This window comes from Salmo salar, chromosome 20 (genome assembly GCF_965601325.2).
Source record: "Salmo salar chromosome 20, fSalSal1, whole genome shotgun sequence".
In the NCBI taxonomy this organism is placed as follows: Eukaryota; Metazoa; Chordata; class Actinopteri; order Salmoniformes; family Salmonidae; genus Salmo; species Salmo salar.
Window position 1 is genome coordinate 61475404 of NC_138310.1, and position 24515 is coordinate 61499918.

Below are 24515 nucleotides of genomic sequence, written 5' to 3' on the forward strand. Positions count from 1 at the left end.
CATCTGTAACTTATCCCTCTGTCTATCTATCATTCACCTCAGTCTGGTTTGAATAATAAGGCAGCTGAGAGAGAGAGAGGGAGAGAGAGAGAGGCTAGGAGAGAGAGAGAGGGAAGGAGAGAGAGAGAGAAGGAGAGAGAGAGAGAGAGAGAGAGAGAGAGGGAGGGAGGGTGCTACTTTCTTGGTTTACTTGGAGGGTAGGATAGGAATTTACCTGTATTGACATACTTCTTCCACTCCTCTCTCTTACTTTCTTTCTCTCCCTCTCCTTCCCCCCCTCCTCCCCTTCTCTCCCTCTCTGGCTCAGGTGTTGGTCTTGATCCATCTGTCAGTATAAAAGTTTGGAAGAGGTCTTCAGCGGTTCAGTCCATCATTTCCTTTCTCAATGAGAGGCTCAAAGGGTCAACCGCTCTCCTCTACCCAGCGCCGCTCAGTCTATCTAAACCAACAACCACCTTGGCATGTGACCGGTCTGACAGAGTGTGACACACCTGGCACTTCTTCTCTGAGCCTGTGCCGTCTGCTCAGCACCTGAACGCCTGGCACTGCGTCAGCGACACACCTGGACACATCAGGGTACGTCTAATCCAGCGGTTTCATTCGTTAACTAATGCTCTTTTATGCAGGTGCATCAAAATGTCACAAATGTTAAATCTACAAAAAAAATATAAAATGATAATATATTGCCGTAGCAAATGAGAGCCCTGATGCAATCAAAGAACAGCAATTAGTGTCAGACCAAACTAGATAATTGAACTAATGTGCTATACAGGCTCTTATGATTGGTGCAATTACACAGGGAGAACCAGATCCTATCCTACAGGGCCTATTGATGTGGACGAGCTCCGAAACCAGGGCTAAGTACCCACTCTCTGCCAGTGGATAGGGGATGTGATTAAAGTGTATCTGATGCCCCATTCACACAAGTCACCTTCTTCGAACCAGGTAAAGAAAGAGGGAAGGAGAGAGAGAAACAGAAGTGGTGACTTCAGCAGTACAGTAGCTAGGCCTTTGGAACTTGTTGTGACAGGTTTCCTTCTATGTATCTCATAGCGCTCTGCTGGGCTGCCGTGGGTTGGCTGAGGGCCAGACAGAAAGAGAGAAAAAGAGAGAGAGAGAGTGAAAGAAGAGAGAGAATGAGCATGAGATTAATGCTCTGAAGGCTGGAACCAGCCCTTCAGCTCTGCTTCCTACTACCACATTCTTCTTAGTCAATATATCTTCAACAGTATTCTTCAAAAGAAGAATCGCTCTGTTGGAAAGTGTTCCAGGTGTATAGGCTAAACCATGTGGATTGTGTGAATCTGATCAATTCTTCTTCTTCCCCAGACTGGACTGGAATGATTGATTGTCACCACGAGATCCAAATAAGATACTGTGGCCTACTGGCAGAACAAGATTGTTGTCGAATCAAGGAGGGTGAGTTGAGCATCTCTAAATGGTCAAGGATGGGAAACGGTTGGAAACTTTGGAGCAAATATGCCGAACCTATGGCATTACACCTGTCTGTGCTTCTAACCAGCTATTGTTTCTTTATTAAGTGTGACATACCTGTGATGTTAAGGCCCACAAGGAGAGGACCTTGTTTGGTGGTTGTGTGTTTGCTGGGGTGAAAAGCTGTGTCGTTGAACAAAGATGAGTCTTGTCTTCTTACCTGCAACTCTGGTGTTTAGCGGGTGAAAGGGCACCGACTAACGACATTAAGCATGCTTTAGTGGCCTTCTGGCCCTGTGTCAGCCATAATGGACTGAGTAACTACCCCTACTGTATGATCAACTTCGCTACAAAGTCTTCCTACAACTGACTCATGATAAAATGTTTAACAGACTTAAATCATTACTGTCAATCCAAGCATCTGTGACTTTCAAATATATGGATTAGGTGTTATAGAGCCAAATGCTAAAGTATAAATTATTCTAAGCAAATATATGTATCATGTCCGGGTTAGGGTTAGGGTTAGGGTTAAGATTAGGGTTATTTTAGCGTCAGCTCCCAGGGTTTGCTACCGATAGTGAGATGAAAGCCTGTGACAGTGGCTAAAGTTATATAGCACAACAAAGTTAGAGGCAAGGTAATCTAGGTCAGGGGGAGGCACAGAGACAATCAGATAATCTAGAGATGACGTGAGAGATTAGAAACATTAGCATGACCGCTGTCAATAAATCTCCCAGTGGGAAAGGTTATAATGACATCTTTACTACCGATTAATGACAGGTTCCATAATGACATAATGACATGGTGCCTGGGACCTAAAGGTTTCTGTAGTTTACAGAGAATAAACATCTTATTTTGAAACACTTACATAACATTAATCTTGAGCCTGAAATTGTAATTGGCAAATAATGTTATGGATGCTTTTTTAGCGGTGACAATAAGAAATATTAAAAGATAAGAATACAAACATAAAGCAAATGGCTCAGTAGAATAAACCTTCTAGCAAGTGAATAATATCAAGGAGATTAACATTCAAAAGCTTGATCAGTTAATGAGGGCAAATTTTGTTATGACAGCCACATGTTTTTTATACACAGGACAGGAGTTTACAGATTTTTGTTCCAGACTTTCACTAACACCTCATTCAACTTGTTGTGGTCTAAATTGTAGACGATGAATAGTTGAACATGGTGTTTGCTGGGCAGGAATAAATACTTGCACACGGCACTAGCGGTTCTGGGGGGGGGGGGGGCAGTGCCCCTGTGACAACAATTTTGGACCCCCTTGTGGCCCCCCTAAATGTGGAGTATGAAATCATTTTTTACATAACAATTTTTTGCTATCGTTCTTTTTTTACATCCGTTATTAGACAGTGGCAACGATGATGATTATGAACATGGTCTTTTGCCTGCTAATGCCTGCAATGCAGTGAAGAAAACGATATGACAACAATAACGTCTAATGTAACTGGCCCCTCTAACAGTACAACTGGCCCCAGCTTGGCCCCCCCAGTTGAAATGGTCTAGAACCGCCACTGGCTCATGGTGCAGTTCACTGGGACAGAAATCACCAATGTCTGTATTTTAGAATGACAGTCATATGTTACAATGAGCTGACAATTCTGCATGATAGAGAATAACTTGTGAATCTACTTCTAACATAGTGATGTTGCACAGTGCTGAATAAACTCCTGACTAAACTCCTGGGATAGGGTGATTTTCCTGGTGGACGGAAGGTTCCCAAGTTCTTTCCATCTGTCTGGGTGATGGGGTGGGATGTGCTTCAACCTGAGGAGAACAGAGCAGAATCATGAGGCTAAGGAAGCAGAAATTAACCTCACTGCTCAGATTACCTTTGCTAATGTGCAATGGTTTTGTAAACAGTTTTCATATTCATAGGCTTGATCAAGTTGTCCCTGATTTACTTTAAATGTATCATTTCATTATTCCAAACATTTTCTTCATATGCAATGGTGAAACACGAGGGGAGGGGAAAGTGACAAGAAGAAAGTTAGCTAGCTTGCTAACGTTAGTTAAACAGACACTACATGCATGTACAGTATTGACTGATCATGTGAGAATGCACAAACAACTTGGCTGGCTAGAACTGTAACATTTTCTCCCGAACAGGGACCATAACAGTCCACCATTAATTCAGACGTTTTTGGAATTCTCGCTGTGTCGCAAGGTGTTATGGGATACCCTCCCCACCAAAGGGAATGAAAAAGTATGCTCCCATGCGTGCTTTGTTTTCCAGAACTCCCAAGTACGCTTATAGAACTTCCGGTAACTTAATACATACTTGTCTTTTTACATTCTTATGTTTGGAATCGCACTTGAAAAATGACAGTTGACTTTCGTACTTGCTATACGCTCTAGATAGAACACAAGTATGCATTTTGGAACACTGTCAGTGTTTGTTTGACTAAATAGTACATGACATGTGAGAACTAACATTAGCGCTGTGAGTTGTATAATATGACTATCACATTGTTGACAACAGGCAAGCCAGCACTTTCACATGTAGGCATGAGAGCCTGTACAGAGAGGAGAGGCTATGGGATTATGCCTTTGCCTGGTTTCATGGTCCTATCCAATGGTTTCCAGGAAAAACTTCCCCAAAATTACTAATTCATGGTAAACAGGTTGGAGGAGCACCCTATCTTAATTCCTCAAGAAAAGCATATACGGTGTACTCGGGAAAGTATTCAGACCCCTTGACTTTTTCCACATTTTGTTACGTTACAGCCTTATTTGAATTATTTATTTTTTCTTATCAATCTACACACAATAACCCATAATGGCAAAGCAAAAACTGGTTATTAGAAATGTTTGCAAATGTATCCCCCCAAAAACCTGGAAAAGATATTTACAAAAGTATTCAGACCTTTTACTCAGTACTTTGTTGAAGCACTTTTGGCAGCGATTACAACCTCAAGTCTTCTTGGGAATGACACTACAAGCTTGGCACACCTGTATTTGGGGAGTTTCTCCCATTCTTCTCTGCAGATCCTCTCAAGCTCTGTCAGGTTGGATGGGGAGCGTCGCTACACAGCTATTTTCAGGTCTCTCCAGAGATGTTCGATCGGGTTCAAATCTGGGCTCTGGCTGGCCCACTCAAGGACATTCAGAGACTTGTACCGAAGCCACTCCTGTATTGTCTTGGCTGTGTGCTTAGGGTTGTTGTCCTGTTGGAACATGAACCTTCGCTCCAGTCTGAGGTCCTGAGAGCTCTGGAGCAGGTTTTCATCAAGGATCTCTCTGTACTTTGCTCCGTTCTTCTTTCCCTTGATCCCGACTAGTCTCCCAGTCCCTGCTGCTGAAAAACATCCCCACACTATGCTTCACTGTAGGGATGGTGCCAGGTTTCATCCAGTCGTGACGCTTGGTATTCAGGCCAAAGAGTTTAATCTTGGTTTCATCAATTCTGAGAATCTTCTTTCTCAATTTCTCATTTCTCAAGAGTCCTTTAGGTGCTTTTTGGCAAACTCCAAGCGGGCTGTCATGTGCCTTTTATTGAGTAGTGGCGTCCGTCTGGCCACTCTACCATAAAAGCCTGATTTGTGGAGTGCTGCAGAGATGGTTGTCCTTCTGGAAGGTTCTATCATCTCCACAGAGGAACTCTGGAGCTCTGTCAGAGTGACCATCAGGTTATTGGTCATCTCCCTGACCAAGGCCCTTCTATCCCGATTTGGCCGGGCGGCCAGCTCTAGGAAGAGTCTTGGTGGTTCTAAACTTCTTCCATTTAAGAATTAAGATGCCACTGTGTTCTTGGGGACCTTCAATGCTGCAGAATCTTTTTGGTACCCTTCCCCAGATCTGTTCCTCGACACAATCCTGTCTCAGAGCTTTACGGACAACTCCTTCAACCTCATGGATTGGTTTTTGCTCTGACATGCACTGTCAACTGTGGGACCTTATATAGACAAATGTGTGCCATTCTAAATCATGTCCAATCAATTGAATTTACCACAGGTGGACTCCAATCAAATTGTAGAAACATCTCAAGGACGATCAATGGAATCAGGATGCACCTGAGCTCAATTTCGAGTCTCATAGCAATGGGTCTGAATACTTACATAAATAAGGTATTTCTAAAAAACTGTTTTCACTTTGTCATTATGGGGTATTGTGTGCAGATTGATGAGGATATTTTTTTATTTTATCCATTTTAGAATAAGGTTGTAACCAGTGGCGATTTTAGCATGTAAATCTTGATGGGGAAACAAACATTTTTGGGGGGGATGCATGCCAGCAAAGCCACTTCACTACACAATACATCACTAAACAATACATTAATTGCACTATAACGGTGACAAACTATGCTCACAAGCTATTATGGCCTACGTAAAGCTGTCACAACAGCAGAGTCCCAACAGCAGTCCCAACACCTTACCACTGTTACACCTGGCTATCAGCGGAGCCTTGTCTGGCAGTGAAACAGTTCATTCAGCCAAATTTCCTGACTTTAAAAAAAACATAGCTGATATGGCTGACTTGCTTAAACAAATGTGGTTTCTACTGACAATTAAGATGTACAAACTATGGCATAAGGGGACGACAAGCAGATAAGAGCCAATCCGTAAATTCGATTAAGACATTAACGAGCGAGCTAGGACGGATGTAGTCAATATAACCATTTGTTCAGCACCTTTGAAATGTACAGTGGCAGAATTCAGGACATGGGCCATTCTTACAGTGTTCTCCCTGTACACCAAGTCAGAACCATAGGATAAATAAAGGGGGCATATAAGCCGACAATGACAGCTCTTACAATATTTGATGATTACATTTTTATAAAACAGGTTATAGGCTACATGTTATCCACCAAGTCAGAACAGTAGGCAAAATTAAGAGAGGGAAAATAGACCAAATTATTAGGGTGAGGTACATGGGCTACTAAAAGCTTACTACACAACATACAGTTGAAGTCGGAAGTTTACATACACCTTAGCCAAATACATTTAAACTCAGTTTTTCACAATTCCTGACATTTAATCCTAGTAAAAATGCCATGTCTTAGGTCAGTTAGGATCACCACTTTATTTTAATAATGTCAAATGTCAGAATAATAGTAGAGAGAATGATCTATTTCAGCTTTTATTTCTTTCATCACATTCCCAGTGGGTCAGAAGTTCACATACACTCAATTAGTATTCCACAAGCTTCCCACAATAAGTTGGGTGAATTTTGGCCCATTCCTCCTGACAGAGATGGTGTAACTGAGTCAGGTTTGTAGGTGTCCTTGCTCGCACACGCTTTTTCAGTTCTGCCCACAAATATTCCATAGGATTGAGGTCAGGGCTTTGTGATGGCCATTCCAATACCTTGACTTTGTTGTCCTTAAGCCATTTTGCCACAACTTTGGAAGTATGCTTGGGGTCATTGTCCGTTTGGAAGACCCATTTGTGACCAAGCTTTAACTTCCTGACTGATATCTTGAGATGTTGCTTCAATATATCCACATAATTTTCATTTCTCATGAAGCCATCTATTTTGTGAAGTGCACCAGTCCCTCCTGCAGCAAAGCACCCCCACAACATGATGCTGCCACCCTCGTGCTTCACGGTTGGGATGTTGTTCTTCGGCTTGCAAGCCTCCCCTTTTCCCCCCAAACATAACGATGGTCATTATGGCCAAACAGTTCTATTTTGGTGTCAACAGACCAGAGGACATTTCTCCAGAAAGTACGATCTTTGTCCCCATGTGCAGCTGCAAACCGTAGTCTGGCTTTTTTTATGGCGTTTCAGGTTATGTTGATATAGGACTCGTTTTACTGTGGATATAGATACTTTTGTACCTGTTTCCTCCAGCATCTTCACAAGGTCCTTTGCTGTTGTTCTGGGATTGATTTGCACTTTTCGCACCAAAGTACATTCATCTCTAGAAGACAGAATGCGTCTCCTTCCTGAGCGGTATGACGGCTGCGTGGTCCCATGGTGTTTATATTTGTGTACTATTGTTTGTACAGACGAATGTGGTACCTTCAGGCGTTTGGATGAACCAGACAAGGATGAACCAGACTTGTGGAGGTCTACAATTTTTTTATGAGGTCTTGGCTGATTTCTTTTGATTTTCCCATGATGTCAAGCAAAGAGGCACTGAGTTTGAAGGTAGGCCTTGAAATATATCCACAGGTACACCTCCAATTGACTCAATTGATGTCAATTAGCCTATCAGAAGCTTCTAAAGCCATGACATCATTTTCTGGAATTTTCCAAGCTGTTTAAAGACACAGTCAACTTAGTGTATGTAAACTTCTGAACACTGGAATTGTGATACAGTGAATTATAAATTAAATAATCTGTCTGTAAACAATTGTTGGAAAAAGGACTTGTGTCATGCACAAGGTAGATGTCCTAACCGACTTGCCAAAACTATAGTTTGTTAACAAGAAATTTGTTGAGTGGTTGAAAAATGAGTTTTAATGACTCCAAGCTAAGTGTATGTAAACTTCCGACTTCAACTGTACACTTAGTATTACTTTCTTAGCTACAGTATACATATCTCCCTGGCATATTACATAATTTATGCAGCAGCGTACAATGCATTTTTGGACTCACCTTGTTTTTATTTATTTATTTTATTTAACCTTTATTTAACGAGGCAAGTCAGTTAAGAACAACTTCTTATTCACAATGTCGGCCTACCCCGGCAAAACCCGGACGACGCTTGTGCTGTGCTCACTTGAACAGGAAGCTGGCGCGGCAGTCCTTCGTGGGCAAATTGTGTCATCAAACTTTGTCATCAAAGTCTGGCATTCTTTGGGTTTATGGTGCTTTCAAGACAACCCGGGAACTCAAAAAAACAAAAAACAAGGTTGAACATGATGACGTCAGTGATCTTCAGGTCGAAGCTCTAGAAAGAGCCCCGAGTTCCTGACTTACAATTCCGAGTTGGATGACCGTTCAAAAAGTTATTTTTCCAGTCGGAGCAAATTTTTTTCATAGTATTTTCTTCTGGCTGCCCCACCACCACAGAAAGCACTGAGCTAGGCTGAAACACATGCATGTTGGAATCGCCTCTTCACTTTTGACGTTGAGAAAAAGAACACAGACACTGGATAGAGGAACTCTGCCTAGAAGGCCAGCATCCCGATGTCGCCTCTTCACTGTTGACGTTAAGACTGGTGTTTTGCGGGTACTATTTAATGAAGCTGCCAGTCGAGGACTTGTGAGGTTTCTGTTTCTCAAACTAGACACTCTAATGTGCTTGTCCTCTTGCTCAGTTGTGCACCGGGGCCACCCACTCCTCTTTCTATTCTGGTTAGAGCCAGTTTGTGCTGTTCTGTGAAGGGAGTAGTACACAGCATTGTACGAAATCCTCAGTTTCTTGGCAATTTCTCGCATGGAATAGCCTTAATTTCTCAGAACAAGAATAGACTGACGTATTTCAGAAGAAAGTCCTTTGTTTCTGGCCATTTTGAGCCTGTAATCGAACCCACATTGCTGATGCTCCAGATACTCAACTAGTCTAAAGAAAGCCTTTTAAAATTATAATTATGGATTAGCTAACACAATGTGCCATTGGAACATAGGTGTGATGATTGCTGATAATGGGCCTCTGTACGCCTATGTAGATATTCCATAAGAAATCAGCAGTTTCCAGCTACAATAGTCATTTACAACATTAACAATGTCTACGCTGTATTTCTGATCAATTTTGATGTTATTTTAATGGATTAAAAAAATGCTTTTCTTTCAAAAACAAGGACATTTCTAAGTGACTCCAAACCATTGAACGGTAGTGTATGTATTTTTTTTGCTGAAAATGTGGGCTCTGCCCCACCTGCCCTGAATGACGGGTCATCACTGGTTGTAATGTAAAAATAAAAAGGGGAGGGGTCTGAATACTTTCTGAATGCACTGTAGTTAAGGGGCAGGAAACAGTAGCCACAATATTTGAAGGCTTTTGTTTCAGCCCAGCTCTAACACACCTGATTCAACACAACAACTAATCATGATCTTCAATTTAGACTTGTGTTAGTTGAAACAGGTGTGTTAGCGCTGAGTCAGAAGTTGCCCACCCCTGTGTTACTCTCTGTGACATGACATGTAGGAGCATAGAGGTACTGCACAGATGCTTATAACGTCTGTGATGGATGACTTGGAATGTCAACAGGTCACAAAACTGTAAGTAAAGTGAACAAGGGTTAAGTCTCCAGTATTCATTCTTTGAGATTATATTAGTTTTCTCACCTCATCTAACTGCTGGCACTCTGGGCTTCAGTTATAACAACACAACTCAGGAACCGACAGAGCAAAGGAGATGAAAATAAGTACTTCCTAATTACATGATGGATGAAAGTGAAAACGTAGACGTTCTTGGTCCATTAGAACTGCCAGTCAAGGTGAGGGTTAGTTATGGCAACATCTCAGGACTGGGACAGCTGAAACATGCTCAGAAACAAACACACTTGGGTTCAAATACTATTTGAAATCTTTAAAATAGTTTGAGTGTCTGCTCTAGCTTGCCCCGAGTGCCAGATGGGTGGGATTTACAGTTTTGGGACTATTCTATTGGTCCATTAAGCAAGCATGCTCAATCAGGCACAGATAAAGTATTCAAAATGATTTCAAATACCATTTGGACCCAGGTCTGTCAGGAACCAGCACACCGTTCAGCTTTAGAAGAGCTTTAAAGAGGAATTGGACACTTAAAGGAAAACCAGCGCCACTAAACATTGGTGTATCAAATTATTCACATATATGTTTTTGTTTTTAAATCAGATGAGAACCATTCATTCATACATTTTGGCTCCTAAATTGTGGGAATATCCCCAGGACAAACTGTGGACATTTTGATACCTGATTTTTAATGGGTCGTTTTTTTTCTATTTTTATGATAACATGGCAGATTGCTGCCATTCCTTTTCCCACATCAACTCACAGACAATGGCAGCGTTTGTTCATCTGCATGGCACATATTGTACATTTGTCAGTATTAGCTTCTGGTTGTGGAGACCATTATCAGTACACAGTTCCTTGAGTCAAATCATTTAGACATTAAGGTTAATTGTGAAGATGTATTGCAGTATATTGGTTAGTCTAACGAAGGACCCTGCTGTTACATAGCAAGTGCACTACACCTATGTCATAAAGGTCCAGCCCTTTTGTCAGAGGTCACAGTACGCTTACAAACAGGGATGTCTCACTATAGTCCTCAACCATCCACAGATCCCCGCTCCACCTTAAATCCAGTTAACCATCTTTGGCCAAAGAAATGGCAGCACAGTGATTTTTTTTCTTGATCAGTTATTCTTCTTCGTCAGTGCAACTCCAAACAGCCAATCAGAGGTTTGTGTCAAACAGGTCAAAAGTTAAAGGAGCTGTTGCTGCAACAGATCAAAGGCTGTCTCAACTCTGACATTTCACTTCCTTTTTACTCCTGTATGAAAACTTCCACAAGATATATATATACTCTCTCTCTCTCTCTCTCTCTCTCTCTCTCTCTCTCTCTCTCTCTCTCTCTCTCTCTCTCTCTCTCTCTCTCTCTCTCTCTCTCTCTCTCTCTCTCTCTCTCTCTCTCTCTCTCTCTCTCTCTCTCTCTCTCTCTCTCTCTCTCTCTCTCTCTCTCTCTCTCTCTCTCTCTCTCTCTCTCTCTCTCTCTCTCTCTCTCTCTCTCTCTCTCTCTCTCTCTCTCTCTCTCTCTCTCTCTCTCTCTCTCTCTCTCTCTCTCTCTCTCTCTCTCTCTCTCTCTCTCTCTCTCTCTCTCTCTCTCTCTCTCTCTCTCTCTCTCTCTCTCTCTCTCTCTCTCTCTTCTCAACGAGTCGCCATCAATAATGGCTGATCCCTGGCCATGACCCCACTCTCCGAGGGTGTCTCAGGGAGAGTTGGGATATGCAAAAAACACATTTAAATTTTACACAAGTACAGGTTTCCCACATGTACATGCAGAAAACAGGACAAATATAAGCACCCTCAATTTGACCTTTTACACACACACACACACACACACACACACACACACACACACACACACACACACACACACACACACACAACATAACAAAAGGGTCTTGATTTCACCCTTCCACCCACCTCAGCAATAGCTGGTTTTAAGTGACCTAATCTTCACAGTTTGTTGCCAATTTTAATGAGCTTTGAGGAGTGTGTGTGTGTGTGTGTGTGCGTGTGTGCGTGCGAATATGTGTGTCTATGAGGTTACCCTCCCTGGAACCTCTGCCACGTGCCTCACACCTCTGCTGATAACAGAACTGTCAACTGATGAAGATGGAAGAGCACCTTGCCTCCTTCCATAGAGTCCTAGACAAAAGGTTTCTCCATTTAAAGTGCTTCTTAGTCCAAGATTAGACTTAATCTGTGTCCGGGAAACTGTTCCATCGAACCTAAAGTACCCACACCTGTACACTTAAAGATCACATACTGTATCGCTCCTAGTCTTCTACAATGATAACTCAGAGATGCCCAGAAGACCACTGAGACGTTACACTGGGGTTAAGCGCTGTAGCCTACCTGAAATGTACATTCATACTATGAATGACCCAGACTGAAGGATACAATAAGAGTATAATGTAACGCATGGATGGCACTGGCAAGCATCAACCACAAAGAGATGAATCATACAAGCCACTGTGCATACAGTACATGTCATGGACCTGTGAAAGCTAGTCATGACACATTTCCAATTCCAAATCACATAGAGAAAAAACACAGGGAATCGGATTGTGACTCATAACACACATGTTGAGCTACACTGAGTGTACAAAACATAGACTGACCACATAGACTGACCAGGTAAATCCAGGTGAAAGCTATGATCCTTCTATCAGTGTAGAAGGGGAGGAGACAGGTTAAAGAAGGATTTTTAAGCCTTGAGACAATTCAGATATGGATTGTGTATATGTGCCATTCAGAGGGTGAATGTGCAAGAAAAAATATGTAAGTGTCTTTGAATGGGGTGTGGTAGTAGGTGTCAGGCTCAGTTTGAGTGTGTCAAGAATTGCAACGCTGCTGGGTGTTTCATGCTCAACAGTTTCCTGTGTGTATCAAGAATGGTCCACCACCCAAAGAACACCTTGTAGATTCCATGCCCTGATAAATTGAGGCTGTTCTGAGAGCTAAAAGGGGTGCAACTCAATATTAGGAAGGTGTTCCTAAGGTTTTGTACAATCAGTGTATATCACACCCCAAACTCAAACATGTTTGAGGGGCGGCAGGTAGCCTAGTGGTTAGAGCGTTGGACTAGTAACCGAAAGGTTGCAAGATCGAGTCCCTGAGCTGAGAAGGTAAAAATCTGTCATTGTCCCCCTGAACAAGGCAGTTAACCCACTGTTCCTAGGCTATCATTGTAAATAAGAATTTGTTCTTAACTGACTTGCCTAGTTAAATAAAAAAATATATATTTTCTTCCCGGGTGCAAGATTTTTTTCTAGGCACACCATCATGTCTACAGACTCTCCAGCTCCACATTTACACCCAGTGCCAACAGGTTCCTGACAACGACACCAGCCCCTCAGACCTCCTCCCTACGCACCTCTGAGCCTCCAGGGTCCTCCTTCCAGCAGATGGCGCACTCACAGGTACAAGAATCCACTGACATTTTTTTATTTTAAAGTTGCACCCATTTTCACCCATAAACAATCCAGATGTTAGCCATGGGCATGGAAACACTCCCTCCAATTTGATCTCACCCAAAGCCAGGCATGCTTTACCCATATCATCTCCTTTCCTGCACCTGCATTAGGCTACTGTTCCTCCAGTGGTAATTCCAGAATCCACACTGTGATCTTAGTGCATTAGCCCTTAGCTGTTTGACTAACCAAACCTCAGTGCAAGTAGTATTAGTTATCTTTCAAATACTTTAAGCATTTGCTTCAGCCTGCTTGGAGTGGTAGATGGACAGGTTTTGAAAAATGTACCTTTTTTTTGTTCCATTGGTTGCTTTTCATTTGTCATTTTCATTGGTTCCAGTGTGCCAGATAAAGTATTTGAATGAAAATGAATACTGTTCGAGCCCAGGTCTGCTTGCAACAGAGAGATTGTTTATGAGTGAATCTAAAAGGATGTAAACTATCTACCGATCACACACACAGGACCTTTTCAAGGACAAGATGCCCTGGAGGAAATGTGTTAAGTTTTATCCTGACATTAATCACATTTCTTTTCTGCTGGACTAATTAATTACCCACCCTTGGGGCAGTAATGTCTATCTAGAGATCAAAATACGGCCACACCCCTCCTGAAACAGGCAGGAGATGTGTTTAAACAGAAATAATGTCTGCGTCCCAAATAGCACCCTATTCCCTAAATAGGATGCCACTTGGGACACAGACAATGCCAGGAGATAAAATATAGGTGATTGTTGGCTATTTCCACTTGCATTGTTTTATGATTGCAGATGCTAGCCAAGAGATTCTGGATGTTGCTAAATAACCAGCTTAGAAATGGTATATTCATCTCCCCGCAGTGTGAGGAGAGCAGTTCTGTGTCATTTACCACTGCCCAGCCCGCGAGAGAGAGCGCCACCTACAGACAGAGGAATGCCGCTGCAGAGAGCTGCAGGAGGCACAGTGTTGATGGAGCCATGGTGGGACAGAGTCAAAGGTCAAACTTAGGGTCAGGATCGGCTGACCGCTTCCACCCCTACCGACATCAGTTCAGCGATGATGGGGTTGGCACGGGTTGCCTGGCCCCTGGTGCCCCTGGGTCTCGTACCTTCGTCTGTCTCAGACAGGTAGAGGCTCCAGATAGCTTCGCTGCCACACACACATCTACCAGTGAGGAACAGACATCCTGGGATCCATACAACGGGAGTTTCCAGGCTTCCAGACTGATGGTATGATACAGTGATACTCATACTCTAAATGGCTATTCATTCATAGTACACGCCACCAGCTGAACTGTAGTACCATACCCAGGTGTACATGGCCATCGGGGAGAGCCCCACATGCGCAAGTAGTTCCCCATAAACAGATCTCTCATACACACCTACAGCTCCTATCCACACACCCACCCACCCACACATCACGTTGATACTAGTGCTGCCAATGAGTTTTCTCAGATTTCATCACTTGAATCATGCTATTATCTTCATTCAACACAGCAGGGCTCCCAGCGCTCTTACACAGAACCACCGGATGCACCCGAGGAACCTTCCTGCTTCCTGTCCCAAGGCCACGCCTCCTACAGCCCCCTAGCCCCGCTGCCGCAGGTGAGTGGGCAGGACCAAAGTACAGGGGGAGGTGATAACTTAAGGGGGAGGTTCTTAGAGGAGCTTATCTCAATGGGGTGATTTTGGAATTGCACAGAAAATAAGGTCAGTGGTAAACACAGGCTTAGGAGATCTTATAGTATATGTTTTGTTCTATGAGATAATCTTCATCTGCTAACGTAAACATTTTTGAATTTTGAAGCATTTATGTAATCGAAACAAGCACACAAAGCACTTAAGGCTTCATAATTCATAAATGTCATGTTTACTGATTAATATTCTCTCAAAGAACAAAAGTAATTTCTGTTTTTTAGGACTACAAACTGGCGACCTCTTTTTGTTTGGGTGGAATTTTGGCGTTGTATAGGTTGATTGACATAGAAACCATCTACGGTACTGCATATCTTTCCTATTAGGTGTGTATTCTACTGCATATCTTTCCAAGGATTAGTGCCACTCTGCCAAATACCTTGTCAAACACCTTGCCAAGGAAAATAACACTTTGCCAACAGGGCTTGATTATATCATACCGTGAACTTGTTTACAGTTGTAGGCTTTGCAGCACACAGCTGTGCGGTTTGGAAAAACCTCACTGTGTACACACTCTGTTACTAAAGTAATACAAGTTCTGCTGTAACAATGTGTGTGTATGTATGCGCGTGTGTACGTGTGTGTGTGTTCTCTCCAGTTCTCACCAGGTGTGTATTCTACCAGTGGACAATCCAAAAGTTCTCAGTTCTCTCTCCAGTGCCTCTCCACTCCAACCCATCAGGACAGTAGCATGCAGTCCCTCTTCCCCAAGCCCATCTACTCATACAGGTGAACACTGTCGTGATGTGACTATCATTAATCTAATGACTGTTATTTATTTTGTCAACTAACTATGTTTAATTGTTACTCAATTAAATTAATCATGTAACAATTCATTCATTAGGAATTTGGGGCACCATGGAATAAGTTGTTTAGTGACTTACCATCTCCTAAATTAAACTCTAAAGATATGTAGATATCTCTTACATCAATAACAGACCATTAGGAATTATTACCTCAGCAGTCTCATTCTGAACGTCGCATAATTCTTGGATCCGCAAGAACCCTAGCCCTTCTGAATATTCAGTACTACACAAATTGATTTAATCATTTATTTACTAACTAACTAAATAATAACACAGAATACACATACACACTTACATGAGATAAAAGTCCCTAGTGGACTGACAAGATATGACGGCTGGTTACACATATGGAGAGGGAAGGGTCGGTAAAGAGAGGGAGAGACAAAGAGTCAACTTATCGTTGTTATATTTGGAACCTACACTCAAAGGAATAGTAATACTTTGCACATGAACCACCGCTCATTCGGATAAGAATATATACATTTACGCGTAGCTGTCCTTGATCGTCGTCTATTTCTGTTGAACTCGATGACTCCTATGGTGAAGTTGTCGATGGATGTAAGGTTCTGGTTTGTCCAGCAGAGGTCACAATGTCTTTTGCAGAGCTTCTCTGGTAGTGGAGTGTTTGTTAGATTAGATACTTCAGATGTGCCAATGGGTGTCTGAGAGGGACCTATTCTTTCCCCTCGTGTCTTTGGTCAAATGTCCTAGACTACTTTACATGCCAGCTGCAGACTGGTAAATGCTACGGTCTAGTGAGTTTCTTCTTCTTGTGTAGCAATTGAGAGTTTCAGAGTTTCACCATTTCAAACATATGGACTACCGTCTCACATTTTCTGCTCCGTAGAGTTTAAACCATTTGTCACGTTCAGCTCACGCTGTACGTTGGCTGGTCTCATAATGGTCTCTAGGCTGATTATTCAGATTCAGGCTCCCGACCACTTTACACGCCAGCAGCAACCCGGCATGTTTTGGTCTAATGTAAATTTAGTTTCCAAGGCTTTTATCATCGGGTAAAAAGGGGGGCATTCCATCACGCCGACACAATGTCTGTTCACTTGGGTGTGGTCACTGACTGGGCACAAGTTTAAATGAAAAACAATTAGCTCATTTAGAAGGCTAAAATCACATCACTATCTTCACAAAACTGTTCTCATATTTAGTCATATATTTTATACAACATTTAGAATGTAACTTGATACATAGAATGCGTACACTTTCAGAGTTACAGTTACTATGCCATCCTTAACCTCTCTAGGCTAGGCGGGACGAATTCGTCCCACCTACGTAACAGCCACTGCTATCCTGTGGCGCGATTTTCAAAACCTTAAAAATCCTATTACTTCAATTTCTCAAACATATGACTATTTTACAGCCATTTAAAGATAAGACTCTCGTTAATCTAACCACACTGTCCGATTTCAAAAAGGCTTTACAACGAAAGCAAAACATTAGATTATGTCAGCAGAGTACCAAGCCAGAAATAATCAGACACCCATTTTTCAAGCCAGCATATAATGTCACCAAAACCCAGAAGACAGCTAAATGCAGCACTCACCTTTGATGATCTTCATCAGATGACAACCCTAGGACATTATGTTATACAATACATGCATGTTTTGTTCAATCAAGTTCATATTTATATCAAAAAACAGCTTTTTACATTAGCATGTGACGTTCAGAACTAGCATACCCCCCGCAAACTTCCGGGGAATTCGCTAACATTTTACTAAATTACTCACGATAAACGTTCACAAAAAGCATAACAATTATTTTAAGAATTATAGATACAGACCTCCTCTATGCACTCGATATGTCCGATTTTAAAATAGCTTTTTGGTGAAAGCACATTTTGCAATATTCTAAGTACATAGCCCAGGCATCACGGGCTCGCTATTTAGACACCCGGCAAGTTTAGCACTCACCATAATCATATTTACTATTATAAAAATGTCATTACCTTTTGTTGTCTTCGTCAGAATACACACCCAGGACTGCTACTTCAATAACAAATGTTGGTTTGGTCCAAAATAATCCATCGTTATATCCGAATAGCGGCGTTTTGTTCGTGCGTTCCAGACACTATCCGAAATAGTAAAGAAGTGTCACGCGCATGGCGCAATTCGTGACAATAAAATTCTAAGTATTCCATTACCGTACTTCGAAGCATGTCAACCGCTGTTTAAAATCAATTTTTACGACATTTTTCTCGTAGAAAAGCGATAATATTCCGACAGGGAATCTCCTTTTCGGCAAACAGAGGAAAAAATCCCAAAGGCGGGGGCGGTCGGGGTCACGCGCATAAGCTAGTGTCTCTTGATCGGCCACTTGAGAAAGGCGATAATGTGTTTCAGCCTGGGGCTGGAATGACGACATTCTGTTTTTTCCCGGGCTCTGAGCGCCTATGGACGACGTGGGAAGTGTCACGTTAGAGCAGAGATCCTTAGTAAATGATAGAGATGGAAAAGAAGTTCAACAAATGGTCAGACAGGCCACTTCCTGTAAAGGAATCTCTCAGGTTTTGACCTGCCATTTGAGTTCTGTTATACTCACAGACACCATTCAAACAGTTTTAGAAAATTTAGGGTGTTTTCTATCCATATGTAATAAGTATATGCATATTCTAGTTACTGAGTAGGAGTGGTAACCAGATTAAATCGGGTATGTTTTTTATCCAGCCGTGTCAATGCTGCCCCCTAGCCCTAACAGGTTAATGACATCACAAAATAATAAACAATATGACATGATTATTCTTTAGATCCCCACGGATCATTCTTAACATTCCTATCTTATAAATATTGTTCCCATATTCACTTCTGGACAAAAAGGTTTTGGCGGCAAAAGTCTCTCTCTACACAAAGCACATTCCAACCTTGCTACTAGAGAGCCAGAAGGAGAGTTCTCTCTCCCTTAATTTATGACAGGGTGTGAAGGTATCAAAACCAGCCCAATCTCTCAGCCATTTGCCAAGCTGATCTGGCACCTTTGATCCTCACCCAGGAAAGAGTCATGACAACACCCTACTTGTAACGGGCGTCGAAAGGATTGGACCGAGGTGCAGCGGGAACGTGTATACTCATCTTCTTTATTAAATCAAAAGAAGGAAAAACAAACCACGTTTACAAAACAACGACCGCCACTAAACAGTCCTGTTAGGCGCACAGACACAAAACAGGAGACAACTACCCACAAATCCCATTACAAAAACACCCCTATACATAGGACCTTCAATCAGAGGCAACGAGGAACAGCTGCCTCCAATTGAATGTCAATCCAATGAACTAAACATAGAAATAGATAGACTAGCCTGAACATAGAAATACACTAACATAGAACATAGACCAAAAAACCCCGGAACACATAAAACAAACACCCCCTGCCACGTCCTGACCAAACTACAATAACAAATAACCCCTTACTGGTCAGGACATGACACTACTTCGATACTCCATACATGTGCATAATCACAATCTTTTACCAACCTGTACAATCAGGTTTTGGACTTTGGTGCAACATTAATTATATACTAAAGACCTTATTCAATCAAGACCTGTCACGCCCTGACCTTAGAGAGCCGTTTTTATTTGGTTAGGTCAGGGTGTGATGTGGGGTGGGCAATCTAGTTTTCGTATTTCTTTGTTTTGGCCGGGTATGGTTCCCAATCAGAGGCAGCTGTCTATCGTTGTCTCTGATTGGGAATCATACTTAGGCAGCCTTTTCCCCACCTGTGTTTGTGGGTAATTATTATTTCTGTGAGTGTTTTGTGTGTGCCACTGTTGCGTCATGTTTATTTCTGTTTATTGTTTTGTTCGGTTATCTTCAAATAAAGAACGTGGAATTACTGGCACGCTGCGCCTTGGCTGATTTATGACGGGGAGTTTGAGGACAGTGAACGTGACAAGACCATATTTAATCAAACCCATTTCTCACTCTTCATCACTCTTCTTTCTCTGCATGTTTGAAATAATGTTTACAAGGTGAAACAAAAAGAAGTTGAGCTGTAAGCATATCAGTTCTTTAATAACCCCTAAAACCAGTTTACCAGCTTGGATTGAAAGTGTACCCAAGTATTCAGTGTTCAGCTATGATTTCAGTTCGTTTCTGCACATTTTGTACTCTGGTCCTCTGAGGACCAGATGGTATATATTTCAATAATGATTTAACCAAAACTCCTTTCAAGTATCAATGTTACATAATACAAATAATCCCCGTTATCCCTCAGGCTTGCAGGTGTGAGGTGGATGGGGTGTGTGAGGTGGATGGGGTGTGTGTGTGTGTGTGTGTGTGTGTGTGTGTGTGTGTGTGTCTGTGTGTGAGTGAGAGGTGGATGGGGGTGTGTGTGGTGGCCCATGCCCTAGATCTTCACTGGTTCTGCACACACAGCACAGCCTCTTATTCAAACCCACTACGGAAGACCATTCGTGCTTTTATTTAAGATAATGTCAATTCTACTGTATCTACTATACTTATTTTCAGACTTTCTCCTCAAAGACTGAATTAGTATAATAATAACAACGTGAATGTCCTCGTTTCCTTGTGTTTTGTGGATGTCATCATGGATCCTTGTCATGAATCTACACTCGTAGAAAAGAATATGCTATCTAGAACCTTAAAGGGCTGCCCCCATAGGAGAACCCTTTGAATAACCCTTTTTGGTTCCAGGTAGAACCCTTTCTACAGACGGTTCCTCATGGAACCCAAAAGGGCTCTACCTGGAATCAAAAAGGGTTATTCAAAGGGTTCCCCTATGCCTATGGGGACAGTCGATGAACCCTTTTGGAACCCTTTTTTCTGAGAGTGTAGTGTATATAAAATGGAGAAACAACACTGTGATGTTAAATGATATAATGTAATATACGTAATAATAAATATAATAATAATATAATATTGACTACATCTGATTGACTACACTGACTACAATGTTTGTCTTCTATCCGTAGCATCCTGATCTTCATGGCTCTGAGGAACAGTAAGACAGGGAGTCTCCCAGTTAGTGAGATCTACAGGTTCATGACTGAACACTTCCCCTACTTCAAGGTACAGCAGGAGGACATTATGGCTTCTCACTGACCCAACAGTCATCGCTGTGTTTTCATAACTCTTTCATTATTCTCATCCTATGTATTTTATCTGTGCAATGTGACAGGCAGAGTTGTTATAACTATTGCTATAAATCATGCACTGAGAAATTGCATGAACTTTGCATCACCTAACTTTCCAAAACAGACACATAAGTTTGTTATGCATTGGGCATAACCACACTTGTAAAGTAAATACCTTGTAGTATTTACATGTGGTTTAAAAGACTCAATCACTGAGAGATCAACGCCTGTTGATCTTCAACCCTCTCTTATCTGGCGATATGCCCTTTATAGAAAGACATGGAGAGGGAGAGAGAGATGGAGAGAGAGAGAGAAAGAGAGAGTGAAATCAAGAGAGAGAGAGAGAAACCATATATTTTCTTTAGACCGTAGGAAGGATTGGCTCTACCACCTAGCAGTTTCCAGATCTCCTGGCAAGCCTCCATAGATGAATGATGAATGATACAGTAATAGTGTATATAGATTCAACAGTGTGCCAAAGCAGAAGCAGCCGTAGGCTAGCCTCTTCCCCAGCCATTTGTTAGGCATTCTCGACCCCTACCCATTCCATAGAGAATACAGCCGTGGCCTATAGGACGTAGTCAAAGTAGTGCACTAGGTAACAGGGTGCCATTTTGGACACAGCAGTGTTTAACGAGGATAACCGTGGGCCACCCTGGCTGATACCCGTTAGGGCTTGATCAGTGTCTTCCCATCCATCCCAGTGGTTATAGACCCAGGAAATGGTTGGCTGTTTGTTGGCTGGCTGTTTGTAGGAGGAGGTGGAGGAAGGTGCAACGTGGCACTGCAACAGCTTTGGCTCCTCTCCAGCCAAACATACAGTAAGACCTTTGACTGAGAGACTACCTCAGGGGGTGTGTGTGCAAGTGAGTGTGCACATGTGTGTGTGTGTGTGCAACGTGGCACTCCCACTGCTTTGGTTCCTCTTTACTTTTGACTTGATTTTGAATTACTTAATCGGTTAGGGTTTCGGCAGTTGAAACAATAACTCAGCGTTCTGCCCGCCCCTGTTTGGGGTAAAAAGCTGAGGGATGGGGCTGGACAAAGCTATGGACGCAAGGTGTATATTGTTTGTTTACATTTAATGTTTACAAACAGTGGAGTAAAACAAGCATATATTTTGGGTTCTGAACTAACTTATAAGTTATATTCTTCAAGGACCAGTGGGTAACACAGGAGGTTGGTGGCACCTTAATTGGGGAGGACGGGCTCGAGGTCATTTGTGCTGTTCCAGCCATTATTATGAGCCGTCCTCCCCACAGCAGCCTCCACTGATGGGTAAATATCATGAATTGAAAAGTCCAAAAACGGATACGTCAATCGCAGATAGCCCCTTTAAGGAATAAATAAATGTTAACTATACTTCAAAGCAATATCTTGATTATTTACGTACAAACTGTACAATAGTATATCAAAATTGAACAATTTAAGAGAAAAAAAAGTATCCCATGGAAAATGTAAAAGTCCACTGTTACTGTAAGTTTTTCCTCTCCTTTCTGTCTCTCAGACGGCTCCAGATGGATGGAAGAACTCGGTCCGCCACAACCTGTCTCTGAATAAGTGCTTTGAGAAGGCGGAGAATAAGATTGGCAACTCTTCCCGTAAGGGCTGCCTGTGGGCCCTCAACCCAGCCAAGATAGAGAAGATGCAGGAAGAGCTACACAAGTGGCGCCGCAAAGACCCCCTCACTGTCCGCAAGAGCATGGCCAGGCCAGGTAGGTGGTCTATACATCACAGACCAGGACTCCCCTTAGACCTGGGCTATGTTTTATTTGCGCTTCCTCAAAGTTCGGATGCCAGTATTTTAGGTGGAGGGTAAGCTTGGCAATTCTCAGGTCCGTCATGGCATAAATTACACACTAAATAAGATGCTGTTACATACAGGGCAACTCCAGCGTTTTGGTGATTCTATCTACTCAGGCTTTGTGGTAGCTGTTACAGGAGATAAGTGCAAGGTCATCTCAATTTACCCACAGTCTCTCTCTCTCTCTTTCTCTGTTTTCTTCAGAGGACCTGGATCGCCTGTTGGGGGAAAGACCAGAGAAGCTGAAATCTTTACCTTCTTACCACAACCAGATCCCTACCCCTTCCTCCTTCACATCCCATCCTCCAGAGCCCTGTCACCCTCTTCGACGTCCCCTCTACCCCCACGTCCCCCCTCCCTCCCTGACAGTCCAACAGCACCCCCGATACCTGCCCCCCACCCCCCCCCACCCCTTCTCCTTCTACTCCCCCTGCAGACAGCAGCCTCCATCGGGAATCCCCCCCAATGTGGGTACCCTGGGTTCCCCTCTGGCGGGGCAGACACCCTCCACCTGTAGCGCCACCATACAGGCAGAGTATGACGTTGGGCCCAGGAGCATACAGGAGCTACAGCTAGATGAAGATGCTAGTAACGATATCGACACGCTCAACCCCAGCTTGACTGACCTGCAGCTCCACGGTAAGGATGAAAGAGAGAGATAGAGAGTGAGAGAGATAGAGAGAGAGAACCATATTCAGGAATTATTTTTATACAATCTACAACAAGATTTACAACCCTGTTCACTCCTCTCTCCTCTCAGGTTACTTGTGGGAGGAGCTGAGAGAGGACAGCCTGGCTCCTGATTCGCTGGTGGTAATCAGCCCCTCCCTGTCCCCCTCCTCTTCCCAGCCAACACACCTCCACCTGGGGTCCAGTCTGAGAAGCACCGGTCCTGTCAACCAGACATCAGAGTGGATCTCCGACGGGCTGGGGAAGGAAGATGAGGAAGATGAGGAGGAGATGGGAGGAGGATGTGGAGGTCCATCAGACCTCCATATTAATGGACAGTATCACACAACATACCCAGGTGTGGAGAGCTTGGCTGGTTACCTCACTTCTATGGGGAACACCCCCATACCTTTGCTTTGAAGCCCAGGAATAGGGCTCCCTTCGTGGAATAGCTCACAAAGACCTTCCCCATAACCGTGTTAACAATATGTTTTTATTCATAACAATGACTTTGGCTGGGTCAAAGTCAAGATTTGAAATTCATGAGAATGAATGTATCCAAAAGCTCATGTCACACCTGACTGTTCAGTGATTAGGAGTAGAGTGCAGTATGACCTAACTCCACACAAGATGGCAGCAGAGAGCTGTAATTACTGGGAACTTTAAAGTTGTAGACAACTACAGCACTGATGACATTTTTTCCTTATTCTACACTACAGAGAATCATATATGTTCTACACAATACATTTCTATGTTGAACATTCTGTGAAGTCGCATTCTCCTGAATAAGCCCCCTGGTGTGATATGTTCCCACTATTGCAATTAGCATTTTATACAGCTTATGGTGACAAGAGATGATTCAAGCCAGTTGTTTTTTAGCTCAAAGCTAATGAATTCAATTACAAAATTTGTCTTAGCATAATTTCTGATATGAAACAGGGAGCATACTCACTGTTTACTCAATTCATTTTGCTTTCTATAAATAGTTTTCAAAGCTTTATAGCTAAATTACCATTGAGGATGGAAGTCAATATCAAGGCAGAGCCAGACGACTGTTCTCAGGCCTTCATCTGGTTCCCGCAGGCACTATCTCATAATAAAGATGACATCACCTCACCAGACACATTTTTTTTGTCAAAGCATGTGTGAAAAGCCCCTTTTTCTTGTATGACTTAACTGACTATATAGTAAACTGTTTTTGATTTATAGCGCTTGAATTCATTCATGAATTTATATTCTAGTCTAGACAATTGTTCTGTGTCTATCTATGCAATTCCTTTTTCTAATTTCTGTCACAGGTCTATCCAGTCATTGTAAAACAACATTGTTATACAGTGCATTCTGAAAGTATTCAGACCCCTCGATGTTTTCTACATTTTGTTACGTTACAGCCTTATTCTAAAATGGATTAAATAAAAAAATCTTCCTCATCAATCTA

General features: G+C 42.5%; 1 protein-coding gene across 1 annotated transcript; it reads left to right on the forward strand.

Annotated features, from left to right (window-relative positions):
- Window positions 1-56: 56 nt before the first annotated feature.
- LOC106581023 (forkhead box protein N1) lies at window positions 57-24285 on the forward strand. The gene is made up of 10 exons (XM_014162691.3): window positions 57-576; window positions 1330-1419; window positions 12817-12975; window positions 13863-14231; window positions 14499-14606; window positions 15295-15425; window positions 20443-20539; window positions 22112-22319; window positions 22613-23047; window positions 23169-24285. Exons 3-10 carry the CDS (start codon window positions 12961-12963, stop codon window positions 23495-23497), a joined length of 1692 nt encoding a protein of 563 aa, XP_014018166.3. The 5' UTR covers window positions 57-576; window positions 1330-1419; window positions 12817-12960; the 3' UTR covers window positions 23498-24285.
- Window positions 24286-24515: the final 230 nt, after the last annotated feature.

Excerpts from the sequence above, each read along its gene's own strand:
- LOC106581023 (XM_014162691.3), top strand. Across the intron at positions 14,232-14,498 it reads TCCAGGCTTCCAGACTGATG|CAGGGCTCCCAGCGCTCTTA; the intron begins GTATGATACAGT and ends CATTCAACACAG. Across the intron at positions 14,607-15,294 it reads CCCTAGCCCCGCTGCCGCAG|TTCTCACCAGGTGTGTATTC; the intron begins GTGAGTGGGCAG and ends TGTTCTCTCCAG.